The sequence below is a fragment of the Artemia franciscana genome, chromosome 14 (assembly GCF_032884065.1).
Source record: "Artemia franciscana chromosome 14, ASM3288406v1, whole genome shotgun sequence".
Classification (NCBI taxonomy): Eukaryota; Metazoa; Arthropoda; class Branchiopoda; order Anostraca; family Artemiidae; genus Artemia; species Artemia franciscana.
This window is the reverse complement of record NC_088876.1, coordinates 26,915,340-26,931,770: the sequence shown is the minus strand read 5'-3', so window position 1 is coordinate 26,931,770 and position 16,431 is coordinate 26,915,340. Positions and strand designations below refer to the sequence as shown.

The 16,431-nt window shown below is 35.9% G+C and overlaps 1 protein-coding gene across 1 annotated transcript in view; it reads left to right on the top strand.

Annotated features, from left to right (window-relative positions):
* LOC136035513 (T-complex protein 1 subunit gamma-like) overlaps window positions 1-16,431 on the top strand; it is a 47,421-nt gene that overhangs the window by 8,026 nt on the left and 22,964 nt on the right. Inside the window, exons 2-3 of the mRNA XM_065717348.1 lie at window positions 5,726-5,787; window positions 11,126-11,302. Coding sequence (XP_065573420.1) covers window positions 5,726-5,787; window positions 11,126-11,302 — 239 coding nt within the window. The remainder of the gene's footprint in view (window positions 1-5,725; window positions 5,788-11,125; window positions 11,303-16,431) is intronic.

Below are 16,431 nucleotides of genomic sequence, written 5' to 3'. Positions count from 1 at the left end.
CTGACAGAATGTTTTGTATCCATTGTATAACAGAAAGGTCTGTAGCTACAGCTTTCAACTTTGTGATAAGAAACTTCCAGCAAACTTTATCAAAATTTATGCTGGGTTTAGGAGGATTATCTACAGGAAAACCTTTCTAAAGCAATGTTGTGACATAATGTCAGTAGAAGGCTTGTATCAATGAATATGCCAGATCTGAAGCCATTTTTTGAAGGAAGCCATGTTGGCCTCAAGGTTCTGCATTAAAGCTTTATTCACAAACTTTTCAATAACTTTGACAACAGCAAAAGTTATACTGATGGAATGGTATGGTTACGTCATATAGTGGAGCGGTTTTGGTGTAGTCTTTAGGTCCCGTTTTTGTAGATCAGAATGATGCATAAAACTTTTGAAATATAATGTAGTTGTCCCTTTTAGAGAGGATGTATAGGAGGGAGATGAGGACATTTTGACGTTCACTGAAAAGCTTGGGATCCTGTCTGATCTTTTAGCTATGCTGACATCAAGTTTATCAAGTCCAGCAAGAACCTTTAGTTCATTCATCAACAATTCAGGCATTGGATTAGTTATAGGATATGATGCTACTGCAGGGACAGATGCATTGATCGGTGGAAGGTGAACCAAAAAGAGGATTCAATGTGTTAGCCTTTTCTATTGATAATTTAATAATTTTTCTTTTCAATTGAAAGTAAGGAGCAACATTAAAACTTAAAAAAAAAGAAATTATTATTCAGATGAGGGGGGTTGTGGCTATCTCAAAATTTTGATTGGGTGACTGGGGAAAAATGAGCATGGGAGGGGGCCTAGCTGCCCTCCAATTTTATGGTCTCTTAAAAAGGGCAGTAGAACTTTTAATTTCTATTTAAATGAGCCCTCTTGCAATATTTAAGGAACTTTGGGTTAATACAATCAGCCCTGAAAAAAACAACAAATAAATACACATCTGTGATCTTTTTCTGACAAAATACAAAATTCTGCATTTTTGCAGATAGGAGCTTGAAACTTGTTCTCTTAAAAAGGGCGGTAGAACTTTTAATTTCTATTTAAATGAGCCCTCTTGCAATATTTAAGGACCTTTGGGTTAATACAATCAGCCCTGAAAAAACAACAACAAATAAATACACATCTGTGATCTTTTTCTGACAAAATACAAAATCCTGCATTTTTGCAGATAGGAGCTTGAGACTTCTACAAAATGGGTCTATTATATGCTGAATTCTATGACTTTTGGGGTTGTTTCTCCTTTTTTTTAATATCAGGCAAACCTTTTCAGGCTTTTAACTTTTGATTCATTAGACTAAATTAAATTAAACTTATATATTTGAAATTAGCTTAAAAATCCAATTCTTTTGATGTATCTATTAGTATAAAAATTCTGTTTTTTATGGCACTTGGTATTAAGCAAGTGACATAGCAATTGCAAATTCTGTCAATCTGTTGGTCCCGGTTTTGCTACTTTAGGCACTTCCAGGTAAGCTAGGACGATGAAATTTGGCAGGCGTATCAGGGACCAGACCAGATTAAATTAGAAATAGTCGTTTTCCCGATTTGACCATCTGGGGGGGATTGGGGGGCCGGTTAAGTTAAAAAAATGAAGTATTTTTAACTTACAAACGGTTGATCAGATCCTAATGAAATTTGATGTTTGGAAGGATATCGTGTCTCAGAGCTGTCATTTTAAATCCCGACCGGATCTGGTGATATTGGAGGGGAGTTGGGAGGGGAAAACCTAAAATCTTGAAAAACACTTAAAGTGGAGGGATCGGGATGAAACTTGGTGGGAAAAATAAGCACAAGTCCTAGATACATGATTGACATAACCAGAATGGATCTGCTTTCTTTGGAGTAGTTGGGGGGGGGGTTAATACTGAAAAATTAGAAAAAATTAGGTATTTGTAACTTACGATTGAGTGATTGGATCTCAATGAAATTTGATATTATAGAAGGATATTGTGTCTCAAAGCTTTTATTTTAAATCCCGACCAGATCTGGTGACATTTTTGGGGAGAATTGTGGGGGGGAACCTAAAATCATGAAAAATGCTTAGATTGGAGGGATCGGGATGAAACTTGGTGGAAAAAATAAGTAGAAGTCAGATACGTGATTTACATAATTGGAACTGATCTGCTCTATTGGGGGGGGGGGGGGTAATTCTGAAATATTAGAAAAAATGACGTATTTTTAACTTACAAAAGAGTGATTGGATCTTCATGAAACTTTATATTTAGAAGGACCTCGTGACTCAGATCTCTTGTTTTAAATCTCGACCGGATCCAGCGTCATTGGGGGGGGGGGGGGCAGTTGGGGGGGGACCGGAAATCTTAGAAAATACTTAAAGTGGAGAGATCAGGATGAAACTGGATGGGAAAAATAAAAACCTGTCTAAGATACATGACTGACATAACCGGACCAGATCTGCTCTCTTTGGTGGAGTTGGGGGGGGGGGGGTAATTCGGAAAAAAGGGGTATTTGTAACTTACAAACGGGAGACCAGATCTTAATGAAATTTGATATTTAGAAGGATCTTGTGCTTTAAAGCTCTAATTTTAAACCACGACCAGATCCTGTGACATTGGGGGGAGTTGGAGGGGGAAACCGGAATTCTTGGAAAACGTGAAAATAGGGGTATTTTTATCTTACAAATAGGTGATTGGATCTTAATGAAACTTGATATATATAGAAGGATCTTATGTCTCAGGTGCTCCATTTTTGACTCGAATTGGATCCGGGGACATAGGGGATTGGAGGAGGGAAACAGAAATCTTGGAAAACGCTTAGAGTGGAAAGATCGGGATAAAACTTGATGGGAAGAATAAGCACGAGCTCTAGATACGTGATTGACATAATTGGAACGGATCCTTTCTCTTTGGAGGAGCTGGGGGGGGGGGGTTAATTTGGAAAAATTAGAAAAATTGAGGTGTTTTTAACTTAAGAATGGGTGACCGGATCTTAATGAAATTTGATATTTAGAGGGATTTCATCTCTCAGAGCTCTGATTTCAAATCCCGACCAGATCTGTTGACATTGGGCGGAGTTGGAGGGGGATATTGGAAATTTTGGAAAACACTTGGAGTGGAGGAATTGGGATGAAGCTTGGTGGATAGAATAAGCAAATGTCCTTGATACGTGATTGACGTAACCGTACTGGATTCGCTCTCTTTGGGGGAGTTGGGGAGAGGGGTTCAGTGATTTGGCAAGTTTGGTGCTTCTGGACGCGCTAGGACAATGAAAATTGGTAGGCATATCAGGGAGCTGCACAAATTGACTTGATAAAGTTGTTTTCCCAGATTCGACCATCTGGGGAGCTAAAGGGAGAGGAAAAATTAGAAAAAATTAGGTATTTATAACTTACGAGTGGGTGATCGGATCTTAATGAATTTTGATATTTAGAAGGACATCGTGACTCAGAGCTTTTATTTTAAATCTGGACCGGCATTAAGCCTCTAATCTTTCTTTTAAATCAATCTATTGATTCGTAGAATTTTGTTAGAACTCATACTATATGAGCTCTTGGCTCTTAGCTCTTCTTGCCTTGTCACAAGTGCCATATGAGCTATTAGCTCTTGTTATAGTTTTGGTCACTATTGAGCTGGGATCCTCCTTGCTTACAGTTTGTTACCATGAACTGTTTGTTGAATAGGTCACGCCATAATATAAAAGGTCTTGAATGTGTGGTGGCTAGGACTCTTAGCAGAATCATGTTTCCAGAAAGATAGGTCCAGAAAGAAGTAATTTGTGTCCTAAAATGTGTAAAAAAGTCTTGCATTGAAAAGGCTAGGATAATGTGACTTCAAGTCCTAGCCAAATCATCAGAAATTGTATTTCACAAAACCCAAGTAATAGTTCAGAGGCTTCAGCCAAAACTAAGAATTTTTTCCACAATGAAGATAGGTAGGCTACAGGTCTCTCTTCTATTATATATAAGTAAGGAGTAGTGATAAGAACGTAAAAACACCTTCTTTGTGCAATCTAGGCTCTTTATTTATTCCTGAATATTTAATTAAAAACTACTTTTTAAGATAAGCTAGTAAAAAGCTAGTCATCTAGGGTTCTACCATTTGTTATGCCAAAATTGTTTCAAGTTTTTTACTGGTGTCTTAATTTCAATATGGCTCTCAAGTCTAAGTATATTTGTTTGTACTATTTAGTCCTACAAATATGTTGGCCCCTATAGAAGGAAAGACTATAAAATGCTGAAAACACAAAAATAAAATAGAACACTTACATATCATTCCAAAAAGTACGCCACTTAACTTTACTCCCTCCCCCAATTTGCGAAGATAATTGACTCCATAAATTTTTTGTAGGCCAACTCTTCTTCAAATTAATCAATTGTGTACAAGCAGCAACAATGGCAACATGTCATGGAAAATCTTTGGAGTATATATGATTTGGGCTATATACATTCACATTAGGGGAGAGAGAGTGGTAAAATAAAATAATACACTTAGAGATAGTATAGGTTAGTTTTCTTAGTTTCATATTGTGTTTCTTGAGAAGTCAAGCACTAAATCTAATCTTGTCTATCTTTTTATATAGCATTGATAATATTTTACTAGACTAGGCATCCAAATTACCATATCAAGTCAGAATTAGATGTGTTTCTGGTGCAAGATTAGGTAATCAATAGTTTGCTGTTTTCAAATTTCCTTATGAAAAACTGGTCACAAAAACATACTCAAAAGTCTAATGCATACCATTATCAACTGATCCTCAACTACCTCATATTTGGTAGATGTTATGAAGTTTGATTTTTAAGCCTAGATTTCTCTGTATTCCCTGGAGGCTGTACTGATCAGCTGTTGACAGATTTTGGAACATCTCCAATAGTTCTGATAGAGTTGTAGGCTGTATATAAAAAAAAATTGGAAGGGTACTACATCCCCCCATTCTTGCATACCCCATGCTTGTGTTATAGGTTATATGTGTCAACATTTTCTTTCAGTTTTCTTTTTGTCCTCAGAAAAATATGTGTCCATCAAAAAGATCTATTCTCTGATTTGGTAAAATATTAATTTGGGTTCCATTAAGAACCCTATCAAGCAAGAAACTGAAAAATAAGGTTTGCTATTTCAAGCTTGGGACTGCAAATATTTTTTTTTTAAGTTACTGTACCTGTAGGACGGGGGAGGGGGGGGGGTCAAACAACGTATATAGTTTGTTAGTGCAATATTCTTAACATCTTCAGAGAAATTAAATATTTTCACTTTATAGTAAAAAGCTGTTTATGGGTAATGGCTGAAAATTCTATTTTGTCTTTTTATTTGATTTTTTTGGGGTTTTAACTGGTGTTCAAGACTGGAATTTAATTATAATGTTGGTTTTGGAAAAATGTAAGATAAAAACTAGTATGTTACCTTTTTTTTACATTTATTCTTACCACTCTACTGATGATATGCAGCAGTGTTGGGGGGGGGGGGTGAAGGTTTATGTTGGTTCTTTTCCTTTTCCAAGAATGTGCAACATGCCTACCTTTCTGCCAAAAAATTGGCATGGGAGCAATGGTGAAAGTAGGAGAAGCCAAGAGCAGACCTTGCATCATCATCAAAAATAAAGCAGAGCTCGGCTTGGGAAAAATTCAGAAGCTGTCCTTATAAATACTTAAAAAAACAGTAAATACGATGAATGAATAGGTTTAGAAAGAAGACTTATAACTGGAAGCAGGTTTGAGTTCAATTTTTGTTGTGAACTTTTCCAAGACTCTGTTCAATTCTGTTATTTCTAGATCAGAATACAAAGCGAGAGAATGGAAGAAAAGTCCAGCAGGACAATATTTCAGCTGCAAAGGTAATCTTCTGATTGATTCACTTATGGTTTTTTTTTGTCAATGTAAAAGCAAACAGATATTTAAAAAACTGCAATATGTAACTATAAAAGATTTAAAAGTTTCATATTAAAATTTTCTTCTGCTGATAGCAATGCCCAACTTGTTTGATTTTAAGAACTGGTCATTGGTTCAACCCAGTGTCAAGCATATAGATTAGATATATAGTAGTTTTAAAACATAAAAGATTCTAGTTTGCCATTTTTATTGATATGCTCCAGTTCCAAAAATTGCAGTTAGTCCATATGGACTAACAACAAGTCCTTTCACCTCTTTGACTCCTTCAGAAAAACTAGCCACTGGAAGCTCTATTCTCCTCCAGTCAGCAAACAATGAGTCCATGCTATTATATACAATAATACACTGTTATTGATTATGGAAAGTGTGAGTACCTGAGCTACCTGTCCCCAGCAGTTTAAGGCCACTAGGCTGGCTGGTACCAATATAACTCTTCCTCCTCACTCCTGCTCTCTTCTGCACAATCAAAATCTATACATAAATGATCTCCTTTTAATTGACTTTTTGATGCTTTGATCATAACTAAAAAATATTTCTCTTCTTTAAGGTATCAACATTTGATAATTTAGATGACTAAGCAGTTGTAAATGAAGCAAAAACATTAGTTGCCCAAAATTATGTCATGAATTTACTTGTTTGGTTTCTGTCTAGATATGACCACTGTTTAGCTCTCTGATAAGGATGTGTAACTTTTTTTTTTTCATCCAACCTAAGTACTAGGGCTAGTTGATTTTTAAAAGGCTGTTTATTAAAGTTTTCATCAGATGTTGATCATTACTTGAAGTTAAATATCGTATTTCTGTCAAACCTGGGCTAACCTTTTTCAAGTCCCTATATATCCTGACTAAACTATGAATTCATTTATGGTAAATCTTAAAAATAATACTAACATGTCATGTTTATTTGAGGCATGCAAAAAGGAATTTTGCTCTTTTTCCTTTTGAGCCCCCCTCCCCCTCTCCTCCTTTTCCAAGAGGAACTTAGTTTCAGGGAAATTAGATATGGTTAAACTTACTGGCTTATGCTTGATAATGCTCTCAAGCAGAAAGCTCATACCTCATTACTGATCATTTCCAACTTGAAAGATTTAAATATGAATTCAAAATCTAAAATTAATCTAGTAGGCTACGTCTATAACTTACAACTTTGTCTTGAGAATGTTTTTCCTGTGTGGCATCCAAGGCCCATAAAAGATCACTTTTAAAATGTTCAAATATAAAGAAATTACCTGGTATAATTATAATTGAATCTACTTACTCTATACGTGAATTTTTGTCCAGAATGAGCTTTACTTTGCTTGAAATGAAAAGTCTTCTGACAAAATAAAGTTTAGACTTAACACTTTCCCAAGATTTTTATCCACCTCTTCTCCATTCTTCTAATCTTATCCCAGCCCTCTGCAAGGCTTACCAAGCAATGAGAGACTCAATCATTAGTCTTACCCAGTTGTGTGGACTGTGAGGTAAGAGTGGAAATAAAATCCAAATATTGAATTGACAAGTAGGATCTTACACAACCATAAATATCTTTAAAAATTGGTAAAAAAAATGAGAAATTTAGTTTTTAATGAAAGACTTCCATTTGCAGTTTCTGTAGTAGTAGATTCTAACCTAATCAATGGAAATATTGAGGAGAAAAAAATGAGGTAAAAATAAATGGTTTCAAACAGATTAAGCAAATTATAGCTTTCTTTCAAGTTATAGTTGTCTTTGGAAATAAACATGCGATTGATGTTTGAATAGTTCATACTCGAAATTTAACTAATTAGTTTTGCTTATTTATTTTCGTGGTTCAGGGTTGCAACATTGACGGAAATGTGTGCTGCATTAAAACTTCATATTTTTGAAACCACCAAAAGAACAAGCTTTAGAAAGTTTGATTTTCAGATATAAATAGAACACACAAAGGTAAAAAAAATGTTTTTATCTTGATCTACTTGGTATTTAAATAATAACCGAAAAATGTCACTGTTTTCTCTTTTTCCATGTAACATGATTTTTTTTTCTGCTGTTTCTATTTTGTGTCGGCTGTGGGCTTTAGTTTCGATTATCCCTCCTTGTTGTGTCCTATTGTCTATGAGTGGGTTGTTAAGAGCTCATGCGATATCTTTGCTTGGTGGCAAAGACCCTTTGTCTCTTGATGCTGAAACATGTGATAATAAATTTATGATATGTATTTTCCCATTTTTGAACCACCAATAAAAACATTATTTTAGCATCATGAACAACGTTGCTATTTAGCAACTTTGACATTGTCCTTCAATTTGTAATGACCATAGGAGGAGGAGATTTACCAGCATTGCCACACCACCACCTTTTCTCTCAATAGACATAAGCTGAAAATGGTTTCACTAGGAGTATTATATTTTTCTTGTGGAAGCTACTGTGCCTAAAGGATTTGATTTTGGCCTTGGAAGTAAAAGATCATTTTATGAAATAAGGCTAGTTAACCAAGGATCAAACAGTTTTTTTTCCAACAATCTTAGTGAGCTAACGGAAGGTTGGACAATCTCCAACCTTCACTCCCGTAACCTCACGGACTTTTAGAGGGCAATGATGACCATAAGGCAGTAACTGGGACTTCATCTGCCTGTGCTCTGAGTGCCCCTTGGTAGTGACTTTTTTAGCTGTGAAATAACTAAAACCTCTTTTTTGGGAGTATTGATATGGCCGACTCCTGATTAAAGACAAGCAATGTTGATATTATAGAGAGAGATAATATTCAGCAGGTCTTTAATTTTTTACTCAGAGAATAATCTTTCATCCCAATATTTTTTAATTCCTCGTTTTACTCACTTATTGCTTTGACGCAGATTTATCTTTTTATTTAGTCTATCAGACTTTTGTGCTTTTAACTTTCTTTAAATGTTTTGTACCTGTGATTGTGATATTATTGTAATAGCTGTATGCTATTTTACCAAATTAACCGATATTATTTTAAATCTAATTATAGATTTAGTTTCTAATTGCACTAGCTGCGTTTTTGAGCACCATTTTGATCGCCCTTTTTGATTAAAATCTGTTTCGATGGCCGGCAAGTTCACCATTGTTCTTATTTCCATTTTTGCTCGAGTAAAACTGAACGGTGACCAGTGATGTCAAACGTCCACTGCGACAAGCAATAGAACGTCGAACTTTGATTAGAAGGACATTGGAAGTTCACTTTGGAATCCGCCTGGATAGAATTTAGACAATAAAATGTGCAAACATGAGCTAGAAGTCGTACTCTATGCAAATGGCTACTTTCAAGTAAAAGGTGAAGGTTTGAAGATACTTTTCAGCATGAAAAGTATTAGGTACAGGCCAAAAAAGGATTGACCCTTGACTTGTAAGGAGAGTTAATGGCGTCTAGTTGATAAGCCTATAGGCTGATTATAAATTAACCTTTTGTATAAAATGACTTAAGTTTCTGCTCAAAAATGAAAGTAGGACATTGCATAATTAGCATAATAAAAGGTTCAGTACGCAAATGGATTAACTTTGTAATCAATTAAATTTCGGCTGCATTAGTTTAATTTTCCTTAAATATCCTCATCAGTTTTAGGTTGATGATTTGCTAAATGTTTGCCAGAGAAATTGACTATGGATTGTTCTGGGTACCCGGCTGACTGACAATATTTCAAACAGTAGGCTGTACAAAAAGTGTCGTTAAATCCCACTTTCTAGGGCTGTAATGAAAGAAAGGTTGAGATGGCTAAAGCACGTTGTGTGGATGAAGGATGGCAAATTGCTAAAGATTGTCCTTTTTGGCCAACCGTCTAGGGCTGAACGGAAAGCAGGTCGTCCTCGTCTGGGGTGGGAGGACGCCATAAAAAAAGATTCAAAGGAATTGGGAACTTCCTGGGAGGTTGTAATAAGGGAGGCTTTGAACAGATGGGGATGAAGGGAGAGCGTACATAGCTGTGTTGGACTCAGGCGGCTTGGTGCTGCGGTGAGTTGTTAGTAGTAGTAATAGTAGTTTTAGGGCTTTAGTTTCTGAGCTAATATAGATCAAACTTGATTCTATCACTTGTCGGAATATTACTCCTGGCCTTCAGCTTAATTATTATGGTAGGAATTTAGACTAGGATGGTTTGAATGCTGGATAATGGTCTTTTTACTATCTTGGAAAGTAGTTTGGCTTGCTAAATAAAATTTTAGGTTTAGATCTAGTGTGCAACATTGTCATCAATTAAGGGGGGGACATCCCCTCCTCCTTGAACCTTTAAAATCCTCCTTGAACCTGTAAATTCTCCTGGGATTTTTTTTATGAATAATATCTTTGTCGGTATTTCTCTTGAAAAAACAACAACAATTTTACCCCCCTGTTGAGTACAATTTGAAAAACCCCCGCTACTTTAGCCGTCCATGCTTAATTCCTGTTTTTTACTGAAGAACGTCAAACGGCTTCATAAACGTCCACCATGAAGTAAAAACGAAAATTAAGCTCTTGAACGTCCAACGTTGTCAGTTCATTTCAACCGCTTCACTGAATGGGGATCAAAAACGCAGCTACTTGTTATCATAAAATGGATTTAAGTCCTGGAAAAGCATATTTGTGGGCCACCAATTTTCGTGATTTGGCTACCTTCAACAAATTTTGAGTTGCTGGCAAAATCTGTAGTTGGGAGACAAAGAGACTCTTGGTCTTACACATAATATTTATCTCACATTTTGTCTCAAGATAAGATTTGTTATGATAGGGGATAATATAATTTCAAAGTTTGTAAGGTGTCTATTGGATTAAGGTCAGATAAATTATTCCCTGTTGTTTATGTATACTGGTAAGAATGTTGTGTGCTGAAAGAACCTAATTCAGCCAACTTAACTGAACTTTGGCCAGTGCTAGTAGTACCTATTTAGGTTTAAAATTTATGTGATTTAAAAAATATCAATCCTTGGGGGAATTCGCAATGAGACTCAATTAGATGCACTGTCATCATAGGTGCATCTAGGTCCAAATCTTTAATTGGTGCGAACGGGGCATTGGTATAACTGAGGATTTGTGCTGGGAAGGGTAAAGCCAACAACAGAGTGAATGTCTGGGCTATCAATTGTCATTTAGACTGAAATCAGGAGCCAACCCTGACAGAAGGTGTTCAGCACCTTCAGAGTTCCTTTCCAGTTCCAAATACATTGTTCTTTATGAAATATATCTTTGTCCTTCAAGAATACATTTGGGAGTGGGGGTGTTCTCGACCAATATTCTAGGAAAATCTAGGAGATAATTTTTGCATGAGCTCGGGTATATGCCGATTGTGTAATAATGTTTGTTTCTGCTTTTGAATAGGTTTCTTTTTTGCAGGCAGTTGCTGATGTAATCAGAACAACGTTGGGACCTCGCTCTATGTTAAAGATGCTTATGGACCCCATGGGAGGAATTGTTTTGACAAATGATGGCAATGCAATATTACGAGAAATTACTGTAGAACACCCTTCTGCCAAACTCATGATTGAGACGTCAAGGACTCAAGACGAAGAGGTTCCTTTAATTGTTTCTTAATTGGGTGGTGAATATAACAGAACAGTGCTATATCAGGTTGAAAAAGACTTTTAAAGTATGTTTTTATGGATAAATCTGAAAGAGTCAGATCAAGCTTTGGGTGCTGGTTCTTATATGCTCAGAACAAAAGGTGTCTGCTTGAGCAAACATACGGTTCGATTTTTATTTTTTAGATAGATTTCTTCTAGCCTGGGAAATTATGCAGTAGCAAGCCATGGCTAATGAATAAATAACGATAAATAGCAGCCATTTAACTGATTCCCCTAGAAAGAAAGAAGTAAAAGTTCTAGCCAGTAACTTAGAGAAATTAAATGTAAAGGTTAATATTGATAAAAAACAGAAGACATAGAGTAATTATTGTGCTTCAGAATGGAACTTTGTGGATTGATCTCAAAAGTTGTTTTGGGAAAAAACTGTGGAACCCTTCCTTTCAGCTTACAGAAACCAGTAAGATAATTTTACTTTACGAAAATTACACTATCGACATTTTTGCTAAAACATTACCTTGCAGCTTTGGTCCTTTTTTCCTTCCAATGATAATATTTATACAACACTGTCACCATTGCTACAGCTCTGTTCTTATTCCCCATGCCTTCTTGTATTTCTGGCGAAACTATCTGCCGCCTATTCTCTAAGTATTGTCAGGCCCTTTTAAAAGGGCCCTAACTGTCCTAACTAACCTAACTAATTATTTAATTACTTCCCTTCTTTCTGTCTATATCATATGAAAGGATAGTGTATATTCAAATCGATCGCTCCTGGGGGAAAGTCACTATTTCCTATCTCAACATTCTCCTCAGACTTTCCTCTAGTCGGCAGTAGATTCTATATTTGGTAGGACGATAACTCTTTATTTTATGTGACAAAAGTGATGTGTGCCTTAGACATTAGACCTTCCTCAGGCGTTGATGGCACGTAGGGCGTGAACGAAACCTTTCCAATCGTTCTGAAGCTTTGCTGCAGTGGTGACGTCTTTCAATAAGTTTGCCGTAAGGCGTTTTTGGACGACCTAATCTTCTTCGACCATCTAGTGTCCAATCATAAACTGTCTGAGGAAGATAAATTTACGTCGATAATGCTAATAATATTAAAGTAGAACGATTATATGTTCTTTCATAGGAGATTTTATTGGCGAATAATGGGAATAACAACCCTTCATCTTTGAGCATTATTGTGAGTAAAGCAAATAATGCCAATAACGCTAAAGTAGAATGAATAGTTATTCTTACTGCTAAGTTTTTATTGGCAAATAACGGTAATAAGAATCTTTCTTCTTCTGGTAGTATTGTGAATAAGGCGAATGCTATTAATAGTGTTAAAATAGAACTAATATTTGCTATAATCGAATGTATTTAATGTTCTTCCCCTTAAACGTTTAGGTTTTTACGATTTTCTCCTAATTACCTATGTCTTATTGTCTGTATATTGTTTTTACGATTTGCCTCTCCCCCGATAAATATGATATTGTGCTCCTGCGTGGTTTCCGATAAACAGGAAATTGGACCAGTACAGCAAACCGCCAGACTACCAAAAAAATGTAGAAGGGTACTCCATTTTTAAAACTCATACAGGACCATGAATTGTGCCGCGAAGAGTTTCATTTACCTAACATCAAAGCTAGGAAAATTCCACATTTTCGTTGTTTCTTCTATGAGCACTGTTTGTTTAATAGATGATAATACTGCAAAGAATTAAGATGAATTAATTTGCATTAAAACGAAGTTGCCATCAAGCACTGGCCAATTTGAGACAAAGCCAAGAAAGATAGTCTGAGTGAGAGGCAAAGGATTGTATAAAACTGATTTCATTTTCACTTGTTGATAGATAGTCTATCATCCACTCATCCATCATAGGGCAGAACTAAGGTAGATTAGCCATAGAATTTAGGGACGATCAAGATTTTTAGTTTGACTCATGACGGACAATGTCGACTGTATTGTGTGCAAAAGGGGGGCTGAATTTGCTTGGACTCACAGACGAACAAGTGACCTTAAGCTTAGTAAGCTTGCCCGCTTAGAGTCTTATGTGGGCTACCGTATTTTAGGATTGACAACATGGCCTTCAAGTCCTGTGGACTCGCAGGCGAATGGAGAGACCTATAGTTTTCCAAATGTTTTGGTAAACAGCACGGGCAAATTGCAGGAGCAGCTATGATTCTCATTGGACAAATACTTGTGTATTAGCTCTTAAAGAGGCACGCCCACCTAGAGTCTAAGCCAGGTTGACCAATTTTTAGAATTGACACATGACCGTTAAGACGCCTGGAATCGCAGGCAAACAAGCGTCCAGTCCAACATTATTTCAATTTAAATAATTGCAGAAGATGATGGCATAAAATTTTACTCTTCATAACATCCCATAAAAGACTGCTACCTTTACATCACTCAATCAATCATAAAATTGCGCCTATCGAAAGTCAATAAAACGTTGAAGTAAATTACCACGGAATTTCACGAAAGTAACATTTACATGACCTGTCGATATCAAATTTGGCATTAAATCAGGATGTGGTCTATCAGAATCATATAGACAGTGAAAGCTCTGTCGTATTCTTCATTGGGTAGAAGGTAAATATCCACCCTTAGGACAACATTGCTCTTTGTTTCTAAATTTTTACTGGAATCTATACGGGAGAAGAATTTAATAGGCTTAAGAATTGGCTATATAAAATGTTATGAATTTGTCCATCAATTCTTAGCTAGGAGAATGATATATTATCTGAAATGATAAAATTAATACGGTTTATAAAAAGTTGTTAGCATTACCTCAAAAATGAGGTAATTTTTATCTCGTTTCTCGTGTTTTTATTATTCTTCCTCTATAACTACAGTAAAAAAAAATTGTAGAAAAACTTTTACGATAGTAGTTTTTCAAATAAATAAGAGAAATCCATAAAAATGACAGATGCTGAATGAATAATGTGGCTCTCTCTGACTTAGGCACAAAATTGTGGAAGATGAGGTAACGTAGCTATTACTGGGTAGCTTCTTTTTCACCAGTACTACCATCAATCTTTACTTATTGCCATCAATAATCTGCAATATTTTGGGTTTTTAGTGGTGGCGTGGAGGTGATTTAGTGGAAACATCTAATTTTGGCTGATGATGTAGCTATTTTGATTTTCTTTTTGCAAAATTATGGGAGGTAAAGTTACCTTTTACTGGCTAGCTATTATTCCAGTAGCACCACCCTCGGCATTTACTAGTATCACTTATCTATAAATTATTAGCAGTTTAAATTTTTAGTTGTTTTCAGTTGGTGGTTAAGCGAAAATATTTTCTTTGGGGTATTTAAACATTTGTGACAATACTGATCAAATAGAGACTGAAATTGAAAAATTTTCATTATTATTATTTGCAAAGGTCCAACTGATATTATTTTAAGTTATAACCGTGTTTTTAAGCGTCAGTAACTGGTATATCACCATCTTTTTTGGTTTACAACGAATTATTAATGACAATAAATTAAAACCAATATGTTGCTAATTAGCAATCATTACATTCTTCAATTTTTGTAAGAGCATAGGCTTTCATGTTCAAAATGAAACGGTGCCCTTCCTCCCTTCCTTCTCTTTGAGAATGAGGCATTTTTTTTGTGTGAATATTACCATTCGTCCCCATCACGCCTAAAGGTCTTCTCTTGTATTTTTGTACATCTGAGGTAATTGCCGGAAAAAGTTTGCTAAGCTTTTCTCCAAGGAACAATAAGCAGGATAGTGTAGATCAAGAGGATAGAAGTTGTGATTGCCCTACTGTTTCTTCCTTTGAATGCAGCTAAGCAAACCATTTTTTGGCAATTATTTCAGAAGTGGGAAATGTTAGATACAACTTTTATTTGTATGTGAAACCTTTATGTGAAAGTGACGTTATGTTCACACAGGTTAGATTCATAGAAGGTTACATCTCATCTGGAGAATCCCTTGATGGAAGCGTGTTTTCATGCCACAAACTTATCATTGTGTCATGTCTAGAGGTTTTATCTGACATTTTTTGTCACTGTGGTAATTGTCAAATACCACTGACTAAGCTTTTTTCTAAGGGGAGATTTGTAGAAGAGTGTAGATCGAATCGGGAGGGGGTTAGAGTTTGATGGAACATGCATTGTCCTTTTGATCTTCTCGTTCAGAACAGTTTTGGAAGTCGGTTTCGGCAATTATCTCAGAAGTATGAAAATATCTGAAGTGCTTTTTAGGCGTCGTTATTCGACTGGCTATATTTGTAAAGGCGTATTTACATCAAAGGAGGCGGGAATACCAGATCTAATCTGGAATTACCTCGTCAGATCGGGCTCTATTGCTTCAATCTTACTTGTAATAAACAGGGAAACATGCCCTTTCATTTTGGCTGCGGTAATATGTGATGAATTGTTTTGTGGTACTCCAAAGCAAAAGGTATCTAAGGTGGCAAAAAACTTCTGAAATGTTTGCAATTCTGAATTGTGTTTATCTATTTGATCAAAGAAGGTACATTATAAAAATTCGGTACTATGACAAATACGGCTCATCAGAGATATCGCTGGCCTATGGTGTCCTGCCAATTTTCTGGAAGTGGGACTTAGGAGAAATCTTACACAATGATGATGAGGGTGCACGATGGAAGATCAGTGAATACAAAGCCGAGACGAAACTGAAGACGAGATTCAGCTCGCCAATGAATCGTCTTTGTTGAAGAGTGAATACAGTGCATAGAGGGTCTCAGAGGAACCAAGTCTTTTCGTCAGTGAGTGACTGGTAATCGTAACATTTCTAATAGCTACTATTCAGAATGGTGACTTCGGAGTCGCCAAAAAATTTGGATTGCATTCAGAATCAGTCCGTGCTTTATATTTTATTAAGCTGGTGTTTAAAATGCATTTACAGTAATGCATATCTACTTACGATATGCATGTAAAAGATATTATATGCATTTATTAAACTAAGGAATGCTTAAACTCTTATATATTTGTATGAATAGAAACACTAACGTGCGCATTAGTGTGTATTTGAGGAGGGCAGGTTTGTTGAAAAAGTAAAAACAAATAAATTATTTGAAAATCATGGGAAACTAAATGTAAGTTGTAGAAATAGAGGAGCCATTTGATGTGGGTTGTCCCCAAATGGAAAATAGGTC